Source organism: Hesperophylax consimilis, chromosome 6 (assembly GCF_061612785.1).
Source record: "Hesperophylax consimilis isolate HC1 chromosome 6, BYU_Hcon_1.0, whole genome shotgun sequence".
NCBI classification, from domain to species: domain Eukaryota; kingdom Metazoa; phylum Arthropoda; class Insecta; order Trichoptera; family Limnephilidae; genus Hesperophylax; species Hesperophylax consimilis.
In genome coordinates, this window is record NC_142841.1 from 39,031,952 (window position 1) to 39,043,677 (window position 11,726).

At 36.5% G+C, this 11,726-nt stretch overlaps 1 protein-coding gene across 3 annotated transcripts in view; it reads right to left on the reverse strand.

Annotated features, from left to right (window-relative positions):
• tna (Zinc finger MIZ domain-containing protein tonalli) overlaps window positions 1–11,316 on the reverse strand; it is a 70,269-nt gene extending 58,953 nt beyond the window's left edge. For 2 of the 3 annotated variants that reach the window (XM_089632672.1, XM_089632671.1), the window contains exons 1-2: window positions 11,114–11,316; window positions 2,666–2,815 (exon numbers count right to left, since the gene is read on the reverse strand). In XM_089632672.1, the coding sequence (XP_089488798.1) occupies window positions 2,666–2,815; window positions 11,114–11,136 (173 nt within the window). In that variant the 5' untranslated portion in view covers window positions 11,137–11,316. Of the gene's footprint in view, window positions 1–2,665; window positions 2,816–10,920; window positions 11,094–11,113 lie in introns of those variants that run through there. The other variant, XM_089632673.1, reaches the window with a different exon arrangement.
• Window positions 11,317–11,726: the final 410 nt, after the last annotated feature.

Here is an 11,726-nt window from a genome sequence, read left to right on the forward strand (position 1 = left end):
AAAACATCTGGGAAGAAGGCATGGGTAATTATATATGCCCACTAATTTAGAAATATAATTTAATAGCACCATTCCTGCTGTCATGATATGCTGAGCTAGAACATCTGCTCTGCCGTGTGGTATCTTGAACAAGTTGTGGCGACGACCATAGAACGAAGAGTTTCGGGTTTCAAAGAAGCTATTTTATACATTTTAAAAATGAAAATTTTGAGATTGTCATAATTAAAAAAAAAATGTCACCACATTAAAATTACGAATTAACCAGTGCAATTTATAATGAAATATGTATAATAAATGTTCGTGATTAGATTAAAGTGCTGTAACGAAATACCTCAGCCACATAGAAAAAATTGAAGGTAGGTGTGCAAACGACATAAAATAATGATATTGTTCTTATCAGTTATCAAACCTTGCGTCGTACGTCTATTTCTACACATCCATGTAAATACACAATATGACGATTCGGTAAGACAGATACAGATAAGGTTGTCAAGGTGTTATTTTGTTTTACACTTGTCACGAATGATTGTTTAATATCACGGCGTAAGCAAATGTTTCCTTTCAAACCTGTTAATCCCTCCTAATGTTACCGATACGATAGAGTTAGGGGGTATTTCACCAACTCTAAGTAAACTGTAACTACTGGGCAAGTAACTTTAATCGTGGGATTAAAATGGACGAGTGGGAAACACAATATATACGTTCCTCGACAGGGACACCCATTCCTGACAAGGCCTAATTGGAACATACCGCTCCGGGCGCCGACTTGCTAAGGCACCAAGGACACAAGGCGCTGATAATATCTAACACCTAATGTAGCACCCTAAGGTTCTTACTAGCGCCATGCGCCATTTGGCTCAGGGCCGGCCCTGTTCTTCGATGAGTAGCGCTAATCGAGAGTTTTCTTAGATGTGAAATGCCCCTTAAGGCGAAGCTAAATCACTATTTTGATTAATCTTTATAACGAATTGGTGCACATTATGAATACCAAAAAACATGCTTTAGATAAATTGAAGGTTTTCCTATCGTTTCGCTTGAGTAGAATACAAATAGAAATATAAATTACTCAATAAAAAATATGAATGTAAACTACTAAAAAATAAATTTTTTCAATAGAAATGTATGAACGCGTAAAGGAAACAACTTAAAAAAAATACAGTATTATAGCTAAGATTATCTTTGACAGTTTCACTTAATTAACTTTTTTGCTTTATTATAAAATTATTTACAAAATAAATAAAAACCAGTTTTGTGCTTGAAATCGAACGTTTCTAGACTCCGTTTGTCAAGCGATTTGGATGCCTATTACCTACAATATAAGGTATACCAAGAATACACATTTTTGGCTTGTAGCTTCCTCTTAAAGTTTAGATTAACGATATAGTGCTTCTTTGTTTGCAGCATGAAAGGAAAATTCTCCCTTGCAACCAATGGAAAAATTACATGTTGATCATATTCCCAGAAATGAAAAATATTATCTCCTTATCAGCTAATTACGACGAAAGAAGATACTTTTTTAACACATCGTTTGAAGGTAGATGTACCTCTGAATATATTTAAATAATGCAGTATTGAGTCGAGTAAAAAGTTAAATATTGCACAAACAGTTAAATAATACATTTATTTAAGTGTGTTTTCCTTAGTAACAGCGTTGTATGGGTAAGATTTCACGCAACTGAACTGGTTGTTTGCGGCGAGGTGATTTGTTGCCAACAAGAAGAAAGTAAATGCGAACAATTGCGGAAACAAGTCAAGCGTACAATAGAAAATTCACCAATCATAGGAACCTGCCGGGTAACGTGGAAGATGCAGAAAATCCACTCAGTTTTCTTTTCTCATCTAGGGAAATCGAGAACCTCGGCATTTTACACACAGACAAGTCAGTGTTAAAAAATAAGTCCGTGTAATGGAATTTGATGTAATAATTAATCTTGTAAAATAATGTTCTAAGTGGACGTTGCGTAATTGAATTACATAGGTATTGATTTGTCTATGGAATGCGGTTATAAACCTAAGGCAAAGATCACGACACATAACGATAGTATTATTTTCAAGAGAGCAAATTTGTTGAGAACAGATGAAAAACAATTATTACTTATATGACTGTTGTGGGTACGTAATCATTACAATTGACTTGAAAACATTGAGGAAATCTCCAAGTAGCATTAAAACATCTGTCTGAAAGTTCTGGTTAGTTATCAGTGGAATTTCAAGTGGCAATTTGAGCAACCTGATAGCAAGGTTTTCACGAGAATTACCAGGGAAGAAATGTCGGAGTACGCAATCTGATTTCAAGGATCAAATAAAATTTACAACTGAATCTTCAGAACTGTCAATTTACGCAAAAGGACCAGGTGAAATTTACAAATGAATCTTCAAGAAGTGCCAATTTGTACATTGTGATTTCAAGAACCACACTAAATGACCAGTAAATCTTCAAGACGTCTCAATTTAAGAAGCTTCACTTGAAGGACCACGTGAAATTTAACAATCTTTGAAAAGCTTCAAATCACCTAACCTAACTTGGTTCAGGTAAAATTTATCAATAAATCTTCAATGGGTGTCAGTTTACGAAATCTGACTACCAGGATCACATGTAATCGAAGATATTACGATCGATTAAGAGAAAAGGGTAATAATAAGATTGTTTTTTTGTTTGACTTACCCGGGCTGTGCGAGCCTGTAGCCGCCGGGCAGGTGGTGATGGTGAGAGGGGGTGGGGGCGGCCTGGGAGGGCGCCGTGAGCCCCCACACTGTGGTCACCACACCAGCCCCCTGTTGACCTCCGCCGCTAGCGCCGCCACCCGACCAATCCCTGCAAACACAACACACACTGTCACCATATCAATACCCTGTACACCACCTGTTAGGATACATCCACATCACTCACTAGGCGGATGAGAGAGTTAAGCACGACAACTACCACAACATATCTAAGGTCAGAAGACTTCCAAGACAACACAAGAATAGATAACTATGGATACAACTGACCAAACTGAAAACCAATCTGACGAACTCAATTATCGCACTCCGAAACATTTTCAAATGTTCAGCCAATTTAACAAACTGCTTAAACTTCTGTTTCTCTGGTGTATCTAGCTCAAATATGTCCACTTTTCACCTAAAATTCTCTATCCAACAAGCGAGTCGTTATCAGTGTTCACAAGTCAGTTAATAAAAAGGTTGTTACTTCTGTTCCCCTGATTGCTAATTGTATCTTACATTCGAATATATCCACTTTTCACCTAAACTTATCTATCCAACAAGCGAGCCGTTATCACTGTACGCAAGTCAGTTTATTAAACCGTTATTGCTTCTGTTCCTCTGATTGCTAATTGTATCTAACATTCGAATGTGTCCACTTTACACCAAAAAAATCTGTATCCAGCAAGCGAGCCATTACCACTGTTCACAAGTCAGTCCATGAAACGGTTGTTACTTCTGTTCCCTTGATTGCTATTTGGATATATTATTCGAATGTGTCCAGTTTTCACGTAAAATTCTCTTAGAGAAAGAGCACAAGTAGGCACATCCAATAAGCAAGCTACCACCGTTCACTCGTCAAATTAAGTAACGGTCTGATCTGTTTCCCTGGCTGTTTATCTGCTTCGCATTTGACCACTCACGACGTTCAGCTATCTGAGTGAGCCATGAGAAGTTAGCTGTCAATAATAATTATAATTGCAAACCTCGCATAACGGCGGCATTCGACCAAAGACCAAAGCGAGAGACTCTCACTGCCAGTATTAATAAGAATGTTTGAAATCGTGGGCAGTACCGCTAGTCACTAACCAACTACGAGATCTACATATTTGAGAATTCTGATGCAAATAATTAACACTAAGTACGAAGGCAAACAACCGTGATGCAATATGCAATGTACTTAGCACTACAGAACACTTCGGTAGGTAGGATGTGCGCTTTTGATGATCAAGTCAACGCAAAGAAAAATATTTACGAATAGGTGTTATTTCAAAAACTATAAGCCACGAATTAGGCTAATTTCTGAATTATGCAACACAAAACAAAACCTGAGCAATTGGATAAGGTGTAGGAGGTTTCTCGGATGGAATGAAACACAAACAAACACGCGTGAAAGATTAGAAAACCACGATATGGAATTCTAAACTTTCCTAAGACGATTGCTTAATTCACACAGATACTTCCGATGCGCTATATTAGAAATATGAAGATCGGGCAATGGAGGTGAAAAGAGAAACTCGTAAAGAAATGAAGGCCAGGTACGGTGAACGTTACCAGAATAAGTGGAATACTCGATTGGGACTCTTTGACAACGAAACGAGTGATACGTTCAATGGTAGAATTCAAAAAGATAAATCAAATGACCTCTAAAAGTGCTTTATTTACAATGCTGATAAAAATTATTGCATTGTCCGTATCAAAGAATGAGAATTTCAATCTACATACTTAAGTTTTATCTGAATTCGAGATTGTCTGATAGGCTATTTAAGACTTGTGTCATTTATCGACCAAAGTATATCTACATGTGATGCAAACAATATTGTATTTACTGTTCTCGATAATATGTAAACTTTCTAAAACCATCGAGATGAAATCAATGAAAATAATATCAGTATTCAAACAGAAACGGGTCAGACTCTTTTGTTGAGAAATTGTGAAAATATAATATATATATGTGGCTTTATTTAGTGACAGCTTTCATGACAAGGCATTTAATAATTGCAAATAAATACAAAGGGAATGTAGGGTCTTGATTGGTTTTGATTTTTAGAACGTCTTTCCCTGTGGTGTTTGAATATTGGAACGTCCACTAGTGATGGGACGGCTCGTTCTTTGTAGCGATTCATTGACGGGCGATCTTACGTCACTAAAGCAACGAATTGACAGAATTTAGCCATGAACTTTCAAATAGTGTCTCTGGTGGATAGGATACGTGGTTAAATGAAAGTGAGACTGTGATTTCGTCAGGAATGACAAATGACAGCGGAGCACGGAGGTGGGAGAAGGTGGAAGGTAGAAGCGGTGGAGTGTGGCCGGTATGGGTAGAGAGGCACGGTTGGGAAACAGTTATCTAGAAGGCTTCAACTGATCTGGAGGCTGTATAAACACCGGTTAACCCGTTCACCGCCGACAACCGAAAACTCACTGAACTTACTCCCGCTCTCAAATTGTACTCGAATGTAGAACATGAAAATCAATAGAAAAATGTGTTTTACTGAGTTATCAATTTACAGCTTAAATCTTCGATGGAATCATAGATTCCGTAAACACTTAATAAATTAGTAAATTTTGGCCGTTCAATAACAAAGTAACAACTAAAAACATAGTTTAAGGACTACAAAAATGGTTTTGCAAAAGTGTATTTCTATATAGAATTTAATTCACTGGAAAGATTGATGATTATGTACATTACATCACAAGTCACAAGATTACATAAACAGGCGTAAAAATTCCCAGATAATTGCAGTTTTTCCTCATATCTTTAAATTGATTATATTCGTAGATTATCTTAGTTCGTCTAAAAAGAATTTATATTAGTAAAAGTAAAAAAATGTGCCATTTTTCATCGATTTGCGTAGTTTGTGCCAGGAAAATTTTGAAAATAATAAAATATGGAAATAATCTAGAAATTCGGAATAAAAATACATTTATAGGAGTCGATGGAACAAGTGTCATCAAAATAAGAATACCCAGGTTAGGTTCAATTTAAAATAAAGACAATTATGAATCAGGTTCAATGACATTGTTTGACACGAATTCGTCGAGTAATTGAGCCAGCGATCACGTATATAATCTTTACTTATTGAAGAGTGAAAAAGAAAACAAACATTCAGTTCGAGGTCGCCATTTTGTAATATTTAAGATTGTGTGGCGAGTGTCGGTGAAACTAGTGTAGATGTGATGGGTTAAAACCAGTTTGTACCCAAGCACGATACGGTCCGTAATCTGTAGAATGATTTCACGGCATTCTTTTGTTGTCACGTTCTTATCACGTTGTTTATTCTGATCTCTCTATGTATTAATCGGAGAATCAAACGTATAAAACACCAAATAAAATTATAAGGAAATCACCCACCCTTATGTTTTTGAATTCATCACGTTTGTAAGGATTGTTTCCTGGCTAATTTCTGGTCTGCGTCTCCGCTAGTGACAATAGTGGCGCGTGCGCATTGAGTAAAAGAAAACATTTCCGCATTAGTGTATAATAATATATGTAAGTATATATCGAAATTTATAGAAACTAATCAAGAGTTGAATTATAGAATAGTCTGTTACATAATTTGTACGAAAGCTATCCATAACCATGTTTTGCTTTGATATAACTAAATAAAGAACGTAGTGTTTTGATAAAATTAACAGATTCACTGAGCTATGCATGTAGATTTGGAAAATAGTTACTTTGCGTACACTACACAAAATTTTAATACAACATCGAAACCGGTTTCGACATATTTTGATTGAGATATAAAATAGCCGTTAACCAAATTAATCACATCTATTGTTTTATTTAATTTACGTGAGATTTTTTTAGTTATCATGATGACGAGTAGTGATGGGAAGTCGACTGTTTGCGGTGTGAGTTTCCGACATATATCGATACTGTTACAAGTGTATTCAGATTTCGCTGATAACTTGCTCGTCATTGTACAATACGAGTGACAGTGCATTTTTTGTGAAGATGCCAGACCTGTTTCGAGTTGTGATTTTTTTCAAGGCCCTTTGTGTCGGATTATTTGCATTCTAGGTACGCATAATTTAACATTGCGTTCCATATTTATTTACAAGTAAAAGTTTAAAAAAAACTAGCTTATCGACATACGATGTATGGATGTTAATAAAGCTGTAATGTTCCCATGAGTTTATTGCTGTTCAATGAGGCGAATGAGAACAATTGTATGAAGGGGTTGGTCATTCAGTAACTCTTGAGCAAGTAGGATATTAATAGGTTCTACCTTTTAATGAAACGGTTTAAATGTATTAATAATTTATCTGATTAGTGTTGTGAGTATTGGAGTTCAACGGTGCGTGCGCACTCCACGAGGAAGCACTCAGACCTTGTCACCAATCATAGCACTGCATATTGCATATTAATCGCCTGCGGTGCTTTCTAAAGCGACCAACAAAACTAGAGGCTAGAGTAAAAAGAATAAAAGCATTGACTTCCTGTCTAGACTCGAATCCACAAAAGAAAATGTAACCGGTTACTGAGTGACTGGTTGCTTCACGGAATATTGGACGTTGTCGGGTCGGCGTTATTAATCGCCGCTTTACGACATGGATCGCGCACACATACATAGCAATACATACACACATTGGCTGTTGCCAAGGATCATTTGCAAATAATAACGTATAATAAGCACGCGCGTATTAAGTTCGAGTCTGACGGTGCAAACCGTGAAACCGGCACCACCTAGCGGGAAGTGAGTAGGGGTTTGGGCCAAGAAGCTCGGCGGGCATCCTTTGAAGACGACCGTTCTGCTAAGTGGCCCCGGATTTGCTAGCAGCGCAGCGCACCTGATGGAGGCGGAGATCTGATTATAGTCCGGCCAGTGTTTAGCGCACTCTGGTGACGGGTTATTAATAAACGCATTCCACGCGTTGACACCGATGCGTTTGATATATTTATTACTGCGAAATGCACTAAACGGTTTTATTTTGGCCACCCATTTACTTAAATGCTGGCAAAATTTACAGACTTTTTTTTTGCCATGTTTCTCTGATATTTCAATAGATTAGAATATAAATTGAGAGAGAACATTTTTAGAGAATATACAAATAAAAATGATCAAAACGTGATTGGGAAAATATAGTACTCAATACGCAATGTCTTTGATTAATTTTCGTGAAACGAACACAAAGAAAGAAAGATTTGGAATATATTTATATTGATTATAGGAAACTGCACGACCTAAATTTTTATAAATTTAACATCACTAGATAAAATTTCAAAGTTTTGAATATCTGTGATCAAGAATCTGTCACGTTAAGTTTTATGGGGAGGATAATAGCATAATAGATCATTTTCTTTCCTATCATGTACCTAAGATGAACAGTTACCATATTAACAAAGCATCAATAAGAAAAATCGCAAAAATCACAAAAAATACAATAAAACACAACATTTCATCCATTGTTTGTGTAATTGAATTTCTTTCCATCGAAGATTCGACAAACAATCGAATCTCCGTGAATAAACAGTGGAATAAAGCATTGTATTTTCATAAGCAAAATTCAAAAAGACGAAATGTTCAACAGCAGCGTAATAAGTCTTAACTCGTGCTACTAATCAACTTGGTCACAGTTTCTGCTTTTTGCACTAAAACACTTCACTTTAGTCACAGTTTGCCGTTGAGTTATATCACTGGCATTTACAAAAAACATAGTTAAATAAAATTAAGTAAGTTATCCAACAACTTTGAAGCACTATAACAATGATCACTACTTTAACTTGCATGCAAAGTGTATTTTTTTAAATTAAAACTACCAAATATTACTATTGTGGAATCTTATTCAAATAAATGCTCATTTCAACGTTATATGTATAAACGATGAAAATAAAATCATGAAAAGGTGATGTTTTTGTTATTACGAAAACGTCCCATTTTCTGAATATATCGATTATTGTTCAATCCCCATCCCTATTTTCAAAGTGTACATACAAGTTTTTTTAATTATAATTATTGAATTGCCAAAATAACTGTTTAAGAAGCACTTTTTACTATTATTATTATTATCAGTATAACGTTTATAACAGCGTCTTTGAAATTTCCAGATTTGTAGAAATGATTAAATTTACGAGTTTTGAAGCATCAATTGAAAAATCGTAAAATTCTCGTAAAATACTTAAATTGCAGATATTCTAATCCAGGCGATGTTTTGACACGTTTTCGGATAAGCAATAATCTATGGATCCGTTCCACAGATAAAATAAATAAATTTATTCATTGTGTTCGAATTTATTTTAAAGTGAAATAAAGATAATCGCCTTGTAAAATTTACATATTATAGGTAGGTATTTTATGGCTTGTATCTTATATGAAAAGTTATTTTTTATAGTTTGATAATTTTATTCACATACTTTTATTCCTATTAAAAAATGTCACAAAAGTACGCACAATGAAATTATATCGCCGAATTATTAGGGGGGTTATTTAGTTGAGTTTGGCGCTTCCAAGTGATTGTATAGATGTCGCCGGTTTTCATTAGCACGTCCGTTTGGAAAACTAAACAATACATTATTCAATGTTTTGAATTGTTTACTGGCGATTTATCGATAATATTATAGTGATTATGGCAATTGTTTTTGTACGGTTACAGCAAGTCGTAAAGTTAATTTTAAATACACGGCTAAAGCGTTTTGCTTTTGTCACGCACGTGTGAATATGCACCAAAAGAATTATAATTGCATATATATTATTAAAATGATATTGTTTACATTTTAAATGAGTTATATGTTCAAAGTTTGTGATAAATTAATGTAATATATCTAGTGCAAAATTCACTGTTTCTTTTAAGAGTTTTAAAATCGATTAAAATATATTAAAATTTTGTTTGTATAGTTGGAAGTTTTTTTTGTTGTTTTAGTGATGTCAATTCTGAATCTATATTAATAAATTAGCTTGATTTAAATTCTAAGCAAAGTCCAAGGTGTTAAAGACGGATTTTAAATTCTACTACAATAATGAAGACACAGTAAATAATGACGTAGCCGATTGAGATAAAAAATATATAATATATTAATTTATATTATTCAAACAGGTTTTTGTAACGCATTTTTTATCGGCATTAATAATAGGTAATTGATAACGATATGAACTTGCTTTTTGTATTGGAGTAGATTACATTCTCCAATGCATGAGGAATTTACTGATAAATTGGGTTTTTGCACTTTTTTGTAACCAAAAACTGTGTTATTAATTGAAAATATTATTTATAAATATGATTATTACACGACGTACTATCACGATATTGTAAAATAAAATCTTTAGTTTATATTAAAATTATATTTATCACTCACTGATTTGAATAAAATTCCACAAGAACATAATCTAAGAAAGTTCTAAGCACTCAAGATGTCGTGTTCCGAAACGTTTACGATACTAATGCAGAAAGCCATGCCACTAAGAAAAGTTTGTCATCCTTTCAATTCCACGAAACTCACTACGGAATAGTACTAAACTTACTACTATTTTTTAGAGAATACTCAAATTCCAGAAGACAGATTTCAAATTCAGAACTAATTATTACTCTGGGCTTGATTTGACTAATCTGAGTGATGATAGGTTTAAAAAAATTGATAAAAATGAAAGCTTTTCATGGACAATATAGCTTTTGACTCGAAACCGATGCTCCAGTTAATCCTGCATAATATCATCCATGACAGATGTTCGACCAAATAGCATTTCTTCCACACAAGCCACATTCTTGTCATTCTAAAGTGTACCATTAGCGACCGACTCAGCTTGACGAGATTCTCAGTCTGTATGTTGTCAGAAATCGGTTTCCTAGAGATGATTGACTACTCTGTACTGCTATCGCTGTTTGGGATATCCCAGCACTGTCACAACATTCAGGCGCGCGACCAAAACAGTCCAATTGCTAACTTTTCACTTGGGGATAATGACTTATTGCTAACTATTCACTCGGATAATAACTTAAAGGTTACTTTTTGAAATGCACTCATTCTTTTGCTAGTTTCAGTCATTCTTGTAACTGAATTTTCACTCGGAGTTAAACTTTTCACACTTCATTCTTTTCGCTATTTTTTTAGTGATGCACTCATCCGTATGGCAAGGTTTTCACTCTGCAGACAGTCCTGGCCCTCCACGTGGGGGTGTCAGGCTGTAAGACCGTGGGCTACTGAGCTACCGAGGCCATCAGGATACCAGGATGGCAGAAGTAAACAGAGACTACAGCACTAGCGGTGAGGGTATTTACTTGTGAGGGTATCTTGGGATCCCGCCCCCGACTACCGCTCCCGCCCGATGGTTCTCCGTCCCGAACAGTTTCCCTAAGCGAGGGAAGACACCTCCCTGATGAGAGATGCACTCGCCTGCACCGAACCCGCGGCCGTCACCTAAAGATGACGGGCTCAACTCGGATAAGTATTATTCGCCCATTCATAATATACCTGTAGGATGTATATCCCAGCATTTGAACACGCACATATAGAAGTGGCGGTCGCACCCGTCTCGGACATTAACCGGTCCAATATTAGTTCATTCGTATCACCGACTCATGGATATTTTTTTAATTGATAAGTTTTTAACACAAGTAAAATTGTCACGAAAGTGTGTTAGGACTCGCGCGCGCTCCCGCGTTACGTGCGCACTGGGCGCGGGCAAAGGTGAGACTGGCCGGAGGGCGGGCGCGGCGGGGCTGCGGGGGGGAGGGCAGGGGGGAGGGCCCCTTTCCCCCCGGCGGCCACACTATATCGGTTATAGCGGGCGACGTTGCCGGTTCTCCGCTATGCCTGCCGCTTCCCCGCTCCCCATCCGCCGCCGGAGCGTTCGGTAAAGCTCGGGCATCTCCGGCGGTGCGGTGATGGTGTGTGTGCGCGACACGGTGAAATTGCCGTGGCCGCGATGACAGGCGCCTGCCCCTACATGGCTTCTGAACTTCGGCTATCTCCGCCGAGACGCGAAGGGCGTTCGGCCCTTTCCTGCGAAGCTGTAAGCGAATGGGGAATAACAATAATTTTACCGCACTTTTTTTAAATATGCATGTACTGTAATGAAAGCAAT